Here is a 16,881-nt window from a genome sequence, read left to right as displayed (position 1 = left end):
TGCAGGACCATCAAATGTGTTCAAGATTGTGAAGATGATCATGGAGAGAAACTTTCAGCCCGTAATCATCTTCAGCTTCAGTAAGAAAGACTGTGAAGCCTACGCACTTCAGATGACCAAACTGGACTTCAACACAGGTGCCGCGTGGCCTCCGTGTAGCCCTGCTGTAGCTCCGTGGGGGGGGGGGTCTGCCCTGGGGTGTCGTGTGCCGTGTGGCGCTGGGACGTGCAGCTCGCCCCTTGGGGCCTGTGGTCTGGCCCTGCCCCCCGGCTGCTCGCCCTCCTCCTCCTCCTCGGGCTCCTGCCGCACCGGCGGGCGCTGGGCTTCAGGCGCTAGGAACCCGCACCGGGCAGAGCCGCCCTGCGCCTGACCTGGTTGGAAGTCACACAGGGCGAGGCCGAAGCACAGCCTGGCCACGCAGGCAGTGCGCTGGCCCCGCCCTCCCTCGGCCCCGCCCCGAGCGTGCGTGGTCCTGCCCGGGGAGACCTGGGTGCTTGTCGTCCACAGCGACATTTCAGCCGCAGGGTCGGGCTCGGGATGGGTTCAGTCTGCCGGGTGGGTGCTGCGAGGCGGTGAATTTTATCAGGTAGCCGTCCGGTCGTTTTAATCCGCTTTGCCTCCGACCGTCGCAAATACCGGCTCTTCGCCGGGACTCTCCCCAGACTCCCGTCCTCCGCGTGTTGGGAGTGGGGCCCCCACATGTTGCACAGATGCTGACGGCCCTTCGGGCTTTCTCTCGCAGACGAGGAGAAGAAGATGGTGGAGGAGGTGTTCAGCAACGCGATCGACTGCCTGTCGGACGAGGACAAGAAGCTCCCACAGGTCCGGGTCCGGGTCGGCAGGGCGGGGGTGGCCGGGGGGGGGTGGGGCAGCGCACCTTTGGGCCGCGTGCCCACGGCCGCAGACGCGCCGCGTCGTGCACCGAACGCTGTCGTCACTCGTGTCTCTGAGCTCCCGGCACGGTGGTCGAGAGCGACGGGCGGCCCCACAGGCACTTCGCTGGGAGCGGCCGCGGTCTGGCGCCTCCTGCCGCCGTGCTGACGGCGCCTCAGGCTCCCGAGCAGAGCAGCAGCTCGGCCCCGGGGCCGTCGCGTGTTTGGGCAGGGGCCGCACGTCCACTCTGCCGTGCTCCGGGGGCCTTTTTCTCCGGCCCCTAGAATTGCCTGGGGCGCTCTGCTGTCTGCGGGGTCTGGTGTCGGACCTGGTGGGTCTGGGGTGGTCCCGGTCAGGAGAGCCATCCAGCAGTTGCCCGGGGGGTCTGGTGTGCGTGCTGGGGGGCCTGAGAACCGCCGCTCCGGTGCAGCCTGGCTCGGGGGTCCGTCCTGTGACCCGCCGGGCGGGCGGGTGCACCGATCTCCTTGCCGACGACCGCTGCGACTCACGCGGGGTTTGTGGCGGGACCGCGGCTGCACGCTGGTGTTGAGAGTGGCACTGCCTCACCGGGTCGGTCTGCGGGTCTCCTCCCGGCCGCGCCGCTGGCGCTGGAGGCTGAGCTGCGTCCCCGCGTGCTCCGCTGTCCTGGCTCACGTCCTGGGGCGGACATGGCGGGCGGTGGGCCTCTGATGGGGACGAGTTTCCGTAGTTCGTGTAGCTGTGGATGGAGTGTGGTGTTGAATGTCTCGTGGTCACTGACTGGGACCTTTCGGGCTGAGGGGGCCAGGGTTCTGGGTCCTTGAGCGTGGACACAGACGCCGCCCCGGCAACTGCTGATGTGTTGGATGGAGGGTGGGAGCGACGCCGGAGCATCTCGCGGAGGCTGCAGGGCGTCTGCGGAGCCGGTGTAAGGTCGCCTTCCAGAGCCCCTCGTGGGCCGTCTCCGTAAAGGGCGCGCGGGCAGGGTCGCCCCGCCTCGGGCCCGGTCCGTGGGGGCCCAGCCTGGCTCCGGCCTCCGCTCCTCTCAGCAGCGCCCTTCCTCCTCCGTCGCCCGCTCTCTCGCCGTGGTGAGTCTGGCGCTGGCGGACCCCTCCCCCCCGCCCCGCGGCGAGGTGACCGTCGTCCCCCTGCAGGTGGAGCACGTGCTGCCCCTGCTGAAGCGCGGCGTCGGCATCCACCACGGCGGCCTGCTTCCCATCCTGAAGGAGACCATCGAGATCCTGTTTTCCGAAGGGCTGATCAAGGTGGGTTTCGCTGGGACTCGCCGGGCCCCGGACCTGACCGGGCGGGCAGTGGGGACCCTGCCGAGACTGCCCTCTCCGTGAGAGCCGAGTCCCCCCTGGGGTCCCTCGGTCGGCGGAAGCAGCCGCTCGTGTCTCCCTTTGTGAAGCGAGGTGGCGCGACACGAGCGCTCGGCGCGGCCGCCTCACCTCGCAGATTCCGGGCTGCGGGGGGGAGTCCCTTGTTTCCTCTCTCTGCCCTCCCTCAGGTAAGAAACGCGGGGCCGCAGGGGGTCGCAGGGCCGCAGGGGGTCGCAGGGCGGCACGTGGTCGCAGGTGCCGCTGTGAGGTCTGGGTCTGAGTCCGCAGGCGCACGCCCGTCTGTGCGCAGGGCACCGGGGGGGTTCGGGGGGGACCGGCGGTTGCGGGTGGGCCTACGGTGCCCTGGCCGGAGCCGGCCTCTCTCAGCGTTTGTTTGAAGTCACGTCACCGTCCGTACCCAGAAGTGGGATGTTAGAGATGGGACACGGCTTCAGAACGTGCCAGCTTCCGTGTGACTCAGACCACTCTGTCTGAAAGTCAGGTTGGGAATTTGCCGTGAGAACCGCAGTACCCAGTAGAATATTGAAAAGAGGTGTACTCACCCGAAAGAACGTACTTGCGGTGCTTTAGGGGAAGAACCGGTCTCCGAACCTCGGGGCTGAGCTCGTGCGTACAGCCCCGTGCGCCCAGACCGCACGCGCGTGTGCCCGGCGGAGCCCTGGACGACCCCGGAAGGGCCACTGGCGCCGGCCCCTCCCAGGGGCCCCGACTGGGCCTCCAGCTGCCGCCGCGCCCCTGGCGGGCCTGGGCTTCCCAAGCTGGAGGTGCCCCCGGGGCTAGAGGGAGACCCTCCCCGAGCTGAGCGTCTCCTGGGACGCCGAGGACGCCGAGTGCGGTTTAGTGGTTTTGTGCGTGACCTGCCGACGTGTTTCTGGGAGGAGCTTCCTGTCTCGTGTGTGTGGAGCCTCGGCAGCACCCAGCCTTGGGCAGCGACGGTCGGTCACAAAGTCGGTTTTCCGGCTGAAGGTGCGTGCTCAGTCACGTCCCTGCCCGTTTGTGTAGGCCTTGTTCGCGACGGAGACTTTCGCGATGGGAATCAACATGCCGGCCCGGACGGTGTTATTTACAAATGCCCGGAAATTCGACGGGAAAGACTTCCGATGGGTGAGTGAGGCGATCCGGATGCTGGAGTAGCTCCGGTCTCTAATTGCTTTGCCTACGGGGAGCATGGCGCCTTTGGGGTCTCCAGTTTGGAGTGCGTGTGAGCTTGTGCCTGAGCCAACACGACGATGCGTGTGTCCGAGCTAAACTCCGGATCCTTTGCCCCTTTGCCCTTTGGCCACAAACACTCTTCCCAGGAGAGGGCGGCGCTGGGGAGGAGTGAGCGTCCCGGGGCCCCGAGCGGCCGGAGCGGCCTCGCACACGCAGGGTCTGCGTCTCCACGGTCGCGGGGCGGGGCGGGGCGCACCTCTGCCGCGGTGGCCCTGGGGTTGGCGGTGGGGCCAGCGTGGGGGTCTGGGGCAGGACGACAGAGAACGTCGGGGTCGCGGGTGCAACAGTGAGTGGGGCGAAGAGTGAATTCTTGGCTTCAGAGGCAGGTGACCGAGTCAGCCCACGGTCATCGGTGGGAGTGGACAGGCAGGCGATAAGATGGGACGTTGTGGAGCCTGAAGTAGGTGTGGGGAGGAGAAAAGAAGCCCCGTGCGTGTCAGGGGTCAGTCAGGGAGGGCTTCCTGGAGAAGGTGCTCCGCATCCTGAGCAGCAGCGGCAGCAGCAGCAGCAGGAGCCTCGAGGGCTGGCGGAGGGTGGGGGATCCCCGGGCTGAAGGTCAGTGCTGGCCGAGGCGCCATCCTCGGGCGTTGGCAGAGGAGGTCCAGCGTGCCCGGCCGCCCCTCCGTGCGCTCTGTGGTCCTCTGTGTCCTTGAGGAGGGCGGCCTGTTTCCGCTCGAGGGGCCTCTGGCAGGCTCCGGCAACCAGCTGAACTCTGGGAAGTGCCCTCGGTCGGACCAGAAAGGCAGAAGCATTTTACTTGCTTTTACTTGCTTTATTTCAAAACGTGTGGGGTGCCCTTTCTCTTTAAAAACTTTTCCATGGCCTGCGGAAATGTTCTGTAATGTGTAGCTTTTTCGAATTGAACTTTCAAAAATGCATGCGGAATATGGTTTTTAATTCCGAAGCTGTTAAAAGTCTTTTGTTTGTTTCATATTTTAAATTAACGTGAATTTAAAAGCTCCTCATAGTCTGTCAGTTTAGAATTACCTCACTCTCCGAACAGAACCGCCACCACGGGAAAACAGTTCAACAAGTCTCGTTCCCGCACCTGCGCTCGGCGCCCCGCGGAGCCGCGGCGAGGACTCGGGGTGCGGTGGGGAGTCGGGGGCACGAAGGAGCCTCTCCGTGAGGAGCCCCCGCCCCGACTGCGAAACCTAGAAATCGCAACATGTCAGAACGATGCCCTTTGGCCCTGTGGGATTTTATCGGGCTGCCTTTTGCAGATAATTCCTTCCTGGTATTCCTTAGGGTCGGGTTTTGCTGCTGCTGCTGCTGCTGTTTTCTTGGTGCCTCCCTCGCCCCCGGGAAGCTGGGCTGAGTTTGATGCTGTTAGTGACGGGCCCTCCCGCATAGCACAGCGCTCTCACCGCTGCCGGAGCCCAGTGGGCTCTGCGGCCCCGGAAACCGCGGGCTCCCGCCGGGGAGGGCGGTGTGCGAGCACGCGGGGTGAGACGTGGCCCAGGGCCGCGGTGCGCCGGTGCCGCCCTGAAACCCGCGTGTGGTGGCTCGCCGCCCCCCCACCTGGGTGTCCGCTGGTGGCGCGTGGGCCCCGCTGTGGCCGCGCACTGCGGGGCGGGGCGGGAGGGAGAGGACCGGGCCGCCCCACGGCACGTGCCGGCTCCACGCGGGTCTCCGCTCCTGAGCGGGGGGGGCTCTGCGGTCGGATCAGGGGCAGCGTCCTGTGCGGTTTGGTCCTTGCCGGCTCCTTCAGACGGCGCCGCTTCCCAGAGCGTCCGACTTAAAGACGCGGGTGCTTGCGCCCGTGGGAGAGCCAGGGGTTCCCGGCGGGCCTGGGCCTGGTGTGTCTGATCGTTTGGAGCTGAAATTTAAACGTTGTTTGTGAGCGTGTGTGCATTTCTGTGTTTCCACTTACACTCTCCTAACAGTTCAGGGTTTTAGTCAGGTTTGGGGGGGTTGTTGGGGGGGTGAGGGAACATGTACCTCTGGCCTGTGTATCCTGTAGGAGAAGTCGTAGGACGGTTTTTCCCCGCTTTTCCCAACGTGGGCCTCCGGCCCTGTCCGTGCAGATCTCCTCCGGGGAGTACATCCAGATGTCCGGCCGCGCGGGCCGGCGGGGCATGGACGACAGGGGCATCGTGATCCTCATGGTGGACGAGAAGATGAGCCCGACCGTGGGGAAGCAGCTGCTGAAGGTAACTAACTGGGCGCGGGCGCCGCGCCGGCACTGGGGGCCGAGGACGGGCCCCCAGGAGCCCCCGGGGTCGGTTTTGTCCGTCCAGGGGCCTGTCTGTGTGAGCTGTCTGGGTCTGGGGAGGGCGTCGAGGGAGGGAGCTGCTCAGGGGGCTGCCGCCTCGTACCCTGCCGTCCGTCCTCCCGCGGACGAGCGGCTGGTGTCACGGGGGGGGGGGGGGACGTGGAGGCCCCGGGCGGGGCCGGCAGACAGCATCTCCGCTGCTGCTGTCCTGCTCGCGATCCTGCCTTCCCCTTCACTTTCCCAAAGACACGAACCATTTGATCGCTTCGTACTGCTCGTTTTAAGGGGAAGAACTTAATGCATTTCCATAGTGTTCGTTAACACAGAGTTAAATCACTAAGCAGTTTAACAGGTGGAAGGTTTCTGTGTGAAACCCCTTGAGTGACCCAAAACCTGACGTGTTTCCTCTGTCAGGGCTCAGCGGACCCTCTGAACAGTGCTTTCCACCTGACCTACAACATGGTCCTGAACTTGCTGCGCGTGGAGGAGATCAACCCCGAGTACATGCTGGAGAAGTCCTTCTACCAGTTCCAGCACTACCGCGCCATCCCGGGGGTGGTGGAGAGTACGTGGGGCCCTAGCGCCGAGCGGGGGTGCCGCGGGGCTGCCGCTCGGACGCAGCCGCTGTCCCGTGGGGCGGGCTCGGTCCTCACGTGCCGTCAGGCGAGAGCCGCGGCCTGGGCCCTGGGCCCTGGGCCCTGGGCCCTGGGGCCCGACGGAGCGTTTCAGGGTGGAAGTCCTGGGTTGGACCAAACCGTCCGTCCGGTTTTTTGTTAGATGAAAGACACGTTTTTCATCTCCACCAGTAACTTTATTGACGCGGATGCATGCTGGTGTGTCGGCGGTCTCCCGCTGCTGGCCTCCAGTGGGCGGAGCCCAGGGCGCCGCCCCAGCCCTTCCAGTGCGGGAGACAGCCCCACGGCAGGGAGGGGTTGGGCCGGAATGTCAGCAGGGCCGAGAAGTACCGCCCACCACCCTGGACTCCTTCGATCCGTCACAGCACGTCTCCACACACTGCACGTCTTTTTTTGCGTATTTTCTTCCATCTTCAGTACTAAAATGGCCGCGCAAAAATTCACCAATTCTGCATTTTTTAAGTGCACGCTGATGTGGCGGCTGTCGCAATACAGTCTAACAACGCTGCTTTGAATGACAAAGACACTGAATGAGGATTCTGGCCGACCCCATGAGCAAGTCCTGGCGGGACCCTGTGGGTGGGGGCTCCAGGTCAGGGCGGGGTGCTGTCTCAGCCGGGGTGCGCCGACTCACGATCCTGAGCAGCACGTGGTGGACGCCTTTGACCTGGAGGGGCTCGTGGGGGGCCTGGCCCCTCCCTCTCTCTCTCTCTCTCTCTCTCTGTCTCTCTCTCTCTCTCGGGGGAGGAGAGTGCGCAGTCCACGTTTGCTGCCCAGACCCGACAGGAGCCTGTGCGCGGTATCCAGCCCCGGGTCGGGGCGGCGCTCTCTGAGGTCCGGCAGCGAGTGTGCTGCGGCGGGGACCCCGTTGGGTGGGGCGGTGAGCTCGTTCCCATCTCAGGGGATGTGTGGCCGACCGCACAGAACTCACTGAAATCTAACATAGAGGCAAACGCTGAAAACCCGGTTTGGGTAAACCGTAAAAATAATGCGTAGCCATATTTAAAAAAAGCAAATCAGTGAAAGGCGCCGCAGACCGTTGGCACAGTTCATAATCCCACACGGAGACGCCGCGCCAGCACTGTGCGCCCTTTGCAGCCCCTCCGTGGACGCAGCACACTTCCGCGGGCGGTCCGGGTCTAGGCGGTCTGGGTCTGCTGCGTGCGGGGGACGGGGCCCCTGTGGCCGCTGCGCTCTTGAACCAGCGCTGGCTCTGGGCTCGGGCTGTTGGGGTGGCCACAGGCGCTCCTGCCTTCTGGCCGCTCTGCCAGACCACTGGCCAAGCTTGCCTCTGCCGCTGCAGGGCTCTCGCGGGACGGTGCTGTGCCGAGAGACGTAGGCCCGGGAGTCCCGGGGGCGGCCACCTCCCCCACCGCAGGGGAGAGCCACCTCACCAGAGCCACCTCACCAGGCGCAACGCGGCCGGGCGCGGCGTCCACAGTCACAGGGCGGGGGACCGGGGGAAGTCGACAAGGTGGTCCTTGGGGGAGGAGGAGGGCCAGCGCCCCAACAGCAGGTGGGCCCCGGGCCTCTCTGGAGCTGCTGCCGCGGTGGGGGGCGTCTCCGGGGCCGTGGCGCAGGCAGGGGCGTGACTCTGGCCCGCACGCGTGTGCTCTGCCCGCAGAGGTGAAGAGCTCGGAGGAGCAGTACAACAGGATAGCCATCCCCAACGAGGAGAGCGTGGTCGTCTACTACAAGATCAGGCAGCAGCTGGCCCGGCTGGGCAAGGAGATCGAGGACTACATCCACAAGCCCAAGTACTGCCTGCCCTTCCTGCAGCCCGGCCGCCTGGTGAAGGTGCGCGCCTCTCCGCGGAGCGCCGGGGGTCCGGCTGGGGGTCTGGTTGGGGCTCCGGCGCGCGCCAGCGTGGAACAGCGGCCCGCTCCCTCCTGGGGGGGTGTGCCCCCTGCTGTGGGGGCTGATCTGCAGTGACCAGGTCGTGTCCTCGGCTTCATGTGCCTCTGCTCAAGGGGCGTCGGCGGTCAGGTTTTCCTTTGGGGGTATGGATTGAAGTGGACGGTTTTGGAATTAACGTACGAAATGCTTCTGGTTACAAAACCTGAAAGTAAAGGGGGTTTTAGTTACAGCTGAGGCAGCTTTAAGTCTGAGGCAAATTTATTAATAAGCTAGTGATTCTCGGGCCAGATTCACTGTTACCATTTTCAGCTTTGGTTTGCTGACAGCGAGGTTCCCGTTGCGGTGGTCCCAGAAGCCTTTGTGGCGTGGCCGTGGTTTTTTCCTGGGGGTCCGCACCTTGTCTGCAACTTGGACAGTGTGTTTCAGCAATGCGTCAGCAGGGAGATTCAGCTTCTCTGGCCTGTGAGAGGGAGTCTGCGATTACCTCTGGACACCAATGTCCTTGTCTCCCTCCTCCCCTTCCTCTCCAGGTGAAGAATGAAGGAGATGATTTTGGCTGGGGAGTGGTGGTGAATTTCTCAAAGAAGTCAAATGTTAAGGTAAACCGTTATTCTTAGATGACAATGTTATATAGATTATCTGTGCAGCGTTTTTGTTTTAGACTCGTGAAGTTGATCGAGGCATAAAAAGCATTATCTTAAGAGGAGATGTACTAAATTCTCCCACAAGGAATGAATTTTTTTAATAATCTTAAATTCCATTCTAAAAATAGTATGGCTTATTTTCCTAGCAAAAACAACAAACTTTAATTCCGTGACAGTTTATATTTCTTGTCGGAGTTTAGAATGGGATTTAGAGTGGCGTCTTATGCCCCCCTGGTGGTCACGCTGCTGGACTCCGTGAGCATCGGGGGATTCCCCTGTGCCCGCCCCCTGGAGCGGCTGCAGGCCGAGGGGCCTGCGTGTCCCGGAGGCAGCGCCTGCTGGCCCTGCGTGCCAGTCGCTGCGCCCGGGGCCCGGCACACGCCCGAGCACCGGTGACCGTCGCGTCTCTTGTCCTTCCAGCCCAACTCCGGGGAGCTGGACCCGCTCTACGTGGTGGAGGTGCTTCTGCGCTGCAGCCGGGAAAGCCTGGAGAACTCGGCGACTGAGGCGGCCAAGCCGGCCAAGCCCGACGAGCGGGGAGAGATGCAGGTGCGTGCCGTCCTCCCCCCCCACCCTCGTGTTGCAGAGGCCGCGTGGGCGACGTGCGGGCACCGGGCTCCCTGGGTCGGCCGTGACGGAGGCGCGTCGGGGCCGTCAGTGAGACGTGCCGGGGACTTCGGCTTCTTTCCGTGGTCGAGCCTGTGGCGAGGCTGGTGATGCCAAAGGGAAAGATGAAAAGAATTTTTAACCTAAATTTTCCCACGAAGTCGGGTTTGACCTGGGCCGTAAAACCGTTCTGGTCACTTTCACGATCAGATACTTACCCGGCTGCACTCCACCCGTGTGCATTGTCGCCCTCCTGCGAGGAGCACCGGGGTGCGGTGTTGGCCTGAGCAGCTCCTGCCGGCGGGTCCGCAGTTCAAGTCACGTAACTCACACGTGCCCGTGACGGGACACGGGACGCTCTGCTTGCCACGGGAGATCCCATGGTTCTCGAGCATCTCCTATTGTGTGTTACAGTAACTAAAGTGGCTGCAGGCGAACACTGCATCGCAGGTTTCGGGGGTGTCTGTGGAAGCTGACGGCGTCGTGGGATTTCCTTCTTGGTAGCCCGGGTCGGGCACGGGGCGAATGGCCTCGGTCTCTCGGGAAGGGTCATCACACTGGGACCCGGTCGAAGGAGCGTGGTCGGTGGAGGGTTGTGGTAGCCGCTGTGGCCACACAGGCCGCTCCTCGGGGTCCGCTGGGTGCCCGAGGGGTTCGAGCACTCCGCGCTCGTGGCCCACGGCGACGAGGTGTCGTGGGGACAGACGGCCTCTGCGGGGTGCTTCCCAGGCCCCCAAGCCCCCAGGAGTGCCTTCCTGCTCCCACAGTTTTCCCTGACGGAGGCGCAGCTGGCGCAGGGCAGTCCTGGGAGACTCTCACTCGCTCTGCGGAGGTCACCGGGGGGCTCAGCCGGCAGGGGCAGGCGTGGTCTCTGGCTGCAGCTGAACGGGGGGGGGGGTGGCACTTCGTGGGTAAGGAGCTAGGGGAACGGCGAAGACGGGCCCCCCTGCTGCGGGGGGTGGCGGGGGGCTGTAAAGAAGGCTCTATAAACAAGGAGAGACGGACCAGACCTGCAGGAAAACGGGGGCTCCCCCCCCCCAGCAGAGCTGCGTCCCAGCGGAGGAGGCCGCGGGCACCGGGTGTGCGTGCTCCGCTCTGTGCGGAGCGCGAGGCGCCCTGTCCTCTCCGGGCGCGCAGCAGAGGCGTCGGGGACACGGGGCGGGGGACCTGGCAGGGCCGACTCCGCGCGCGGGACGTGGCGGGGTTCGGCGGCGTGCCGCGGTGACCGGGACCCCGCTCGTTGGCAGGTGGTCCCAGTGCTGGTGCATCTCCTGGCCGCCATCAGCAGCGTGCGGCTCTACATCCCCCGGGACCTGCGGCCGCTGGACAACAGGCAGAGCGTGCTCAAGTCCATCCAGGTGGGCGCGCCGGCCGCGGGACCCGGCTCTGCACGCGGGGGGGCGGGGGGGGTGTCGCAACCAGGCGGCTGGCGTCCTGCTAGAGGCCGAGCTGACCCCCTCGGTCGTCCCCCGGGGGCCCCGAAGGAGCTCGCGGCGGACGTAGGGCCTCGCGCTCAGGACGCTGGGCAGGAGCGACAGGGACGTGTCAGACCCCCTGCCTGGACTCCTGGCCACGTTCAGCGTAGTTAATTAGCGGGTGAAGCAGCTTCATCTTCAACAAAATGTGACTCTTGAGCATTTTATCTTCAGTGCGAGGAGGACCCTGGTTGCTTGCTCAGCGCATGGGCCCGTGGGCCCCCCGCCCCCGGGCACCGGCAGCTGTGCGCAGGGGCGGGCCCACAGACATGGGGCGCGGGGCACTGGCTGGGGCCTCTCCGGGCTGCGGTCCTGGAAACGAGCCGTCCTCGTGACAGCGTAACGGTTCTCACAGACGCGCCTGTTTGTTCAGTCCCGCACCGGCCCGATCCCGTCTCATCTGCGAGGCCTCCCGGGGGCGACCCCACCCACTCTGACCGCACGTGCCCGCCCCGTGCCGGTCCAGTTGTGGCCAGGAGGCCGGAGACCAACAGCTCGCGCACATGGGCGGTGCTCGGGACGGGCAGTCAGCTTGCGGGTCTCTGCGTCTGTGCGCAGAGAGAGATCCGAGAGGAAACCCCGGCCCCGTGCGGGCCTGCGGGCGGCGTCCCTCGGGGAAGAGTGACCTCGGGCTCCTGTTCCAGGAGGTGCAGAAGCGGTTCCCCGACGGCGTGCCCCTGCTGGACCCCATCGACGACATGGGCATCCAGGACCAGGGCCTGAAGAGGGTCGTCCAGAAGGTGGAGGCCTTCGAGCACCGCATGTACTCGCACCCGCTGCACAACGACCCCGGCCTGGAGACCGCGTACACGCTCTGCGAGCGGAAAGCGCAGGTGCGGCGGGGCGGGGTCTCCCAGGGCAGGGCGGGGTCCCCCGGGGTGGGGAGGGGCCGGCATGTCCATCGTCCTCTCCCCTGGGCTCCGTCGGCTGCACGCAGGGGAGCAGCCATCCAGTGACTGTCGGCTCGTCTCCCTCCACTGAGGCTCTCAATGGGGTTTCAGCATGTTCTCATGAGACGTGCGCCACGTGGCGTGATGTTCACCCTCTCAGAGCTCACGAGCCCGTGGTCTGTAGTGCACCCGCAGCCGTCTGGGGCTGTAACCACAGCCAGGTTCCGGAACATTCCCATCTCCCCGAAGGAAACCTCGGGCCGGTCAGCGGTCACCCCCCTGCCCCTTCCTCCCTCCGGCCCTGGCCGCTGCAGACCCGTGGACGTGGCCCTCGGTGCCGGCCCCTCCCCTGAGCGTGGCGTCCGTGTGGCTGGCTCCCGCAGGCGCTCCAGGCGGCGCTCACCCGCTGCACGGCGCCCTGTGCCGGGGTTGGGCACGTGTCGGTCGGTGGACCTCGAGGTCCCCGTGGCTGTGGTGCATAACGCCCCCCCCCCCCGAGCACTCGTGTCCCCGTGTTCCCGTGGGCGTGCGTCCCCACATCTCCCGGGCGCACTCGGGGGGCAGGTGGCCGCACAGCGTGGCCCGAGGCCGAGCTTCGAGGAACCGCAGAGCTGGCCTCCCACGGGGGCGGGGGGGGCGCCCCTCTCCATTGGCACCGGCGGGGGTGGGGGGGGGCGGCTCCCAGGCCCTGCGCCCACGGCGCTGGCTCCTGCCTGTGCCGTGCGTGCGGCCAGCCCAGCTTCTCCTGGGAGTCGGCGGTGCTCCCCGCGCAGGACGGGCGTGCTCACGATGTCCTGAGGAAGGACCGAGGGAGGGCTCTTGGCAGGGGGCACGCCCCCGCCCACTGCCCTGCAGCCGGGACCTGTGTCCTGGGCGGCGGTCGCTTCCCCCGGACGCAGGCCGCTCCTGCGAGTGCCCCACTCGGTTGGCTCTGCCGTCCTGCCCCCAGACCACAGACGGGAAGCGTCTGCGGGGCCGGGGCCCCGGCTCAGCGCCTGCACTGCTCCGTCTGCGTGCGGTGCAGTGTGCAGCGTGGGGCCCTCCCTCGCCGCCTTGGGTTCCACTGCGCGGGGAACCCCCCGCGCTGAGCCCCTGTGCCCCTCTGCCCCGGGCCCACCACAGATCGCGCTGGACATCAAGTCGGCGAAGCGGGAGCTCAAGAAGGCGAGGACGGTCCTGCAGATGGACGAGCTCAAGTGCCGCAAGCGCGTGCTGCGGCGGCTGGGGTTCGCCACGTCCTCCGACGTCATCGAGATGAAGGGGCGCGTGGCCTGTGAGATCAGCAGGTGAGACCGGCCCGGCCGGGAGACGGGGGATTGGAAAAGGACACTTTTCAGTGTCTCTGGGGTCCCGCCCGATGACGCAGGCACCACCGGCACCTTGATCCCTTTCCTTTCTCTTTTGTCACGCGTGGGATTGTCACTCAGTCGTGGTCTGACTGTGGACAACGCGGTGTCCTTTCAAAACCTCGGGGGAGCAGAGGAGTGTGGGCAGTCGGGGGGCAGGGAGATGAGTGACCGCGGGCCGGGGCGCCGCTCTGCACTGGGGGCGGGGGGCGGCTCTGCTGTTCCGGGGGCTCTCGGGCTGCGGCCCCCGTCCGATGAAGCCGCCCCATCCCCGTCCCTCCTGAGTCGTGTGGGGAGGAGCAGGGTGCAGGCGGCGGCTGAGAAGGCCCTCGGAACCAGGCGGAGGTGGGTGGGGTGACCGTGTGCTGGCGGCCGCAGGTGGAGTGGCGGCTCCTCGTCCCACCGACGCGTGCGGCCCGGCGTGCGGCCTCGGCGGGGCCATCCCGCGAGACGCCCACTGCAGGCCACCGGCTGCAGCCGGGGGTGCAGGGCCCGCCGTCCCCTCAGGCGGCGTGGCAGCCCACTCTGAGTGTGCACACGTGTGTGTGGGTGTGCGGGTGTGTCTGCACGCTGACGCGTGGTGCACGCTGACGCGTGGAACCGGTTCCCTCCCCGCGGGCGCAGCGCCGACGAGCTGCTCCTGACCGAGATGATGTTCAACGGCCTCTTCAATGACCTGTCGGCCGAGCAGGCGGCGGCCCTGCTGAGCTGCTTCGTGTTCCAGGAGAACGTGAGTCCGCCCCCCACTGCCCCTGAGCTCTCACACCCGTCCGTCCTCAGTCCGACCCCAGTGCCGCACGCACGGCGCGGCTGTGGGCGCACCGTCTCCTGCGGGGTGAGGGGGGGCCAGCAGCGCCGGGTGTGCCCTGTCCCCGGGGAGGGCGAGAGCGTGAGCCTGGCCCCCCGCGCACAGCCCGCGCTGCAGGGGGGCGACAGGACCGGACCCGTGCCCTCTGACCTCACTGCACGTGCTGCTGCGTGTTCCGGGAGGCCTTGCGCCGTCCACACGCTCGGTTCAAGTAGGCAGGTCGAGGGCAGGGTGAACGGAGAGGGGAGGGGACACGCCGCACCCGCCTGGCGGGCAGCGGGGGCGAAGCTCTTCTGGGCCGGGGGCCGGCCTCGAGGCCGTTCCTCCCACGGCCTCGAGTGCCTTCCCCCCTGGAGCGGGGGCTGCGCCTGCTCGTCCTCGCGCGAGCTGCGTGTCTGCACAGGGGCGACGGGGAGCCTGGCCCGGGGCTTACCGCCGTGTGTGTGTGTGTGCACGCGTGTGTGTGTGTGAGAGAGACAGAGGGACACAGGGAGAGGCAAGTGGAACCGAGTCCCGTGGGTGCTGGTGCCCACAGTGAGAGCACATGTGTTGCTGCGAGTCAGCCGCAGTCGCTGTCCCACAGACGGACCTGAGATAAACCTCTGAGGTCCCGTCCCACACGCGCACGCAGGCCACGCGCACAGCGGTCTTGTACCCATGGGGCGAGTCTGTCCCCGTGAAAACACGTTCACGAGCAGCGCCTGTGTCCTAGCCCCAGCCCGCGCGGTGTCCGTCCCCGGCCTGCCCGTCTCCCGGGAGAAGGGTTGGAAGAGACGGGTGGAAGGCCAGCACCCAGCATCTGAGCGGCTCGTCCAGGTCCATGGGCGTCGTCAGGCACAGACCCGAAACCCCGCCCCCTGAGTGAGAACCGGACACGCTCCCCGCGGGTGGGCTGTCGGTGTCAGCAGCACACTCTCGGGCTAGGACCGTGGCTGCCTCATCCGAGTGGAGGGGGGCTGGAACCCGCCGGCGCAGGGGGAACTGAGGCCGGGTCTCCTCATGGTCTCCACCCCCGGGTGCCCGTGCCCGCAGAGGGGGGGCCGCCCAGAGGCCAGAGCTGCTCCCAAGCCGCACCGGGGGGAAGTGGTTCCCAGGAACCTAGGTGCGGCCTGACCGCTGTGCACAGTCAACACTGTTCGCTGTCCCTCCGCCCCGTCTGTGGGCACGGGGGGCGCTGGGCTCGCTCCCTTCGCACGCCCCGTGCCGGGCCCCTCTCCTCCGCAGCAGGACGGGCGACAGTGCAGGGCGAGCGCCGCGTGTTTTCGCTCCCGTGAACTGTGACCCGTGCAGAGAACGGGTGCGGGTCACGCCGAGGCCTGCGACCAGTATCAGTGGGCACCGCGGAGACTGTGTGTGGTGGCGTGGTGGGGGCGGCGTGTGCGCACGGTGCCATGAGCGTGGGCCTGCCCTGACCGCCCTCTCTCCCGCAGTCGAGCGAGATGCCCAAGTTAACGGAGCAGTTGGCCGGCCCCCTCCGCCAGATGCAGGTGAGACCCCCCTCCCCACGCGGCACGGTGTCTGTGGGGGGCCGCCCTGCCTGCTCCGTGTCCTCGGGGCCGGGGGTGGCGTCCTGGGTGTCGCTGTCCCCCGAGGGCGAGGTGGCGTCTGCCCCATTCCGCAGTGTGCAGGGCGGTCGGGACGGTGAGCTGCCCGGCGGGACGCCGAGAGTCCCTAGAGAGTCCCCGGGTGTTACCGGGAAGTGGAGGCCCCCAGAGCCACGGGGGCCCCTGTAGCTGCAGGGGTTCTCGGCCTCCTGGACGGCCCAGGAGAGGAGAGTGTGTCTGACAGGGCCGGTGCCTGGTTTTGGCAGAGGAGGCGCAGCCGGGGAAAGCCTGGCGTTGACCGCTTCCCAGGGCCGACCGCTTCCGTGGGGCGGGGAGGCGCCACGCAGGGCGGAGGGGCCACGGCTCTTTCCGGGCGGGGAGCGCAGGCGGCAGGCGGGCCGCCGGCCGGGGAGAAGGGCCCGTGGGTGCCGGCTTTGGCACTGGAGGGGACAGCGGTGGGGCAGCTCAGCGACGGGGGGTCCCCCTCTGTCTCCACAGGAGTGTGCTAAGCGCATCGCCAAAGTCTCGGCAGAGGCCAAGTTGGAGATCGATGAGGAGACTTACCTGAGCTCCTTCAAGCCTCACCTGATGGACGTAGTGCACACCTGGGCCACCGGGGCGACCTTCGCCCACATCTGCAAGATGACCGACGTCTTCGAAGGTAGGGCTGACCCCGTGTGCGCGCCGCTTTAACGGGGCGTGAGTCAGAGGTTCTTTTAACTTGGGGTGGAAAACCGGAGCCTCGTGGCCGTGCAGGTCAGACGTGTTCTCCCCATGTTCTCTGTACCGTCTACTGGACGTGGTCCGCTCGGCCCGAGTCCTCGAGAGGCTCTTCCCGTAGGTCGTGACCCTGGACCAGGGCCGCTCTCTGGTCTTGCCCCGCCCCCCATCCCCAGTGCCGACTCGGCGGCCTGCCGTGTCACCCACGGAGGGACCGCGGGACGGGAGAGGCATCTGTCACTGCCCCTCCGGGAAGGCGCACCGTGCCCTCACACACGGCGCTCCTCGCGGAGGGGAGCTTCCTGCTGTTCGGTTCAAGAAAGATCAAGGGCAGCGGCCCCGGGAGTCCAGGACACCCTGTGGGACCGGTCGTGTGGGGGACGTCGCTGTGGTCTGTGCCCGAGCGGGGCAGTCGGCACAGGCTGGGAAGGCGGCCTGGGAGTGCAGGGGGCTGGCTATAGCTCCCGCCGCCTTCCAGGCTGTCCGCCCGTCACTTCCCTGGGGCGGGTTCTGCCCCCCACCCCCACCCCCCAACCCCCCTCCCCCTGGCCGCTCGTGAGGACGGAGCAGCAGGGCTTGTCTCCCAGGGCGGCCGAGGTCAGGCGGCAGAGGACTTGGGTGCAGACTGCGTCCCTGCCCCAGCGTGCGTGCCCAGGAGACAGCCCCACGCCTGGGGACCAGCAGGGACTCTGCCCTCCTCCAGCTCCGGGGGGCCCCTGGGCTCCCTGTGCACG

At 66.8% G+C, this 16,881-nt stretch overlaps 1 protein-coding gene across 1 annotated transcript in view; it reads left to right on the top strand.

Annotated features, from left to right (window-relative positions):
• The window catches only part of MTREX (Mtr4 exosome RNA helicase), a 34,944-nt gene that overhangs the window by 15,342 nt on the left and 2,721 nt on the right, over positions 1 to 16,881 (top strand). Inside the window, exons 11-25 of the mRNA XM_045839862.1 lie at positions 6 to 137; positions 743 to 822; positions 2,007 to 2,117; positions 3,198 to 3,299; positions 5,435 to 5,560; positions 6,037 to 6,187; positions 7,882 to 8,054; positions 8,645 to 8,713; positions 9,179 to 9,307; positions 10,612 to 10,722; positions 11,484 to 11,672; positions 12,852 to 13,015; positions 13,700 to 13,805; positions 15,314 to 15,370; positions 15,926 to 16,088. Of these exons, the coding sequence (XP_045695818.1) occupies positions 6 to 137; positions 743 to 822; positions 2,007 to 2,117; positions 3,198 to 3,299; positions 5,435 to 5,560; positions 6,037 to 6,187; positions 7,882 to 8,054; positions 8,645 to 8,713; positions 9,179 to 9,307; positions 10,612 to 10,722; positions 11,484 to 11,672; positions 12,852 to 13,015; positions 13,700 to 13,805; positions 15,314 to 15,370; positions 15,926 to 16,088 (1,863 nt within the window). The remainder of the gene's footprint in view (positions 1 to 5; positions 138 to 742; positions 823 to 2,006; positions 2,118 to 3,197; positions 3,300 to 5,434; positions 5,561 to 6,036; positions 6,188 to 7,881; positions 8,055 to 8,644; positions 8,714 to 9,178; positions 9,308 to 10,611; positions 10,723 to 11,483; positions 11,673 to 12,851; positions 13,016 to 13,699; positions 13,806 to 15,313; positions 15,371 to 15,925; positions 16,089 to 16,881) is intronic.

The sequence above is a fragment of the Phyllostomus hastatus genome, unplaced genomic scaffold (assembly GCF_019186645.2).
Source record: "Phyllostomus hastatus isolate PE091 unplaced genomic scaffold, TTU_PhHast_1.1 phas_contig_329, whole genome shotgun sequence".
Lineage (NCBI taxonomy): Eukaryota > Metazoa > Chordata > Mammalia > Chiroptera > Phyllostomidae > Phyllostomus > Phyllostomus hastatus.
The sequence above is the reverse complement of the archived record's forward strand: the minus strand, read 5'-3'. Positions and strand labels throughout refer to the sequence as shown.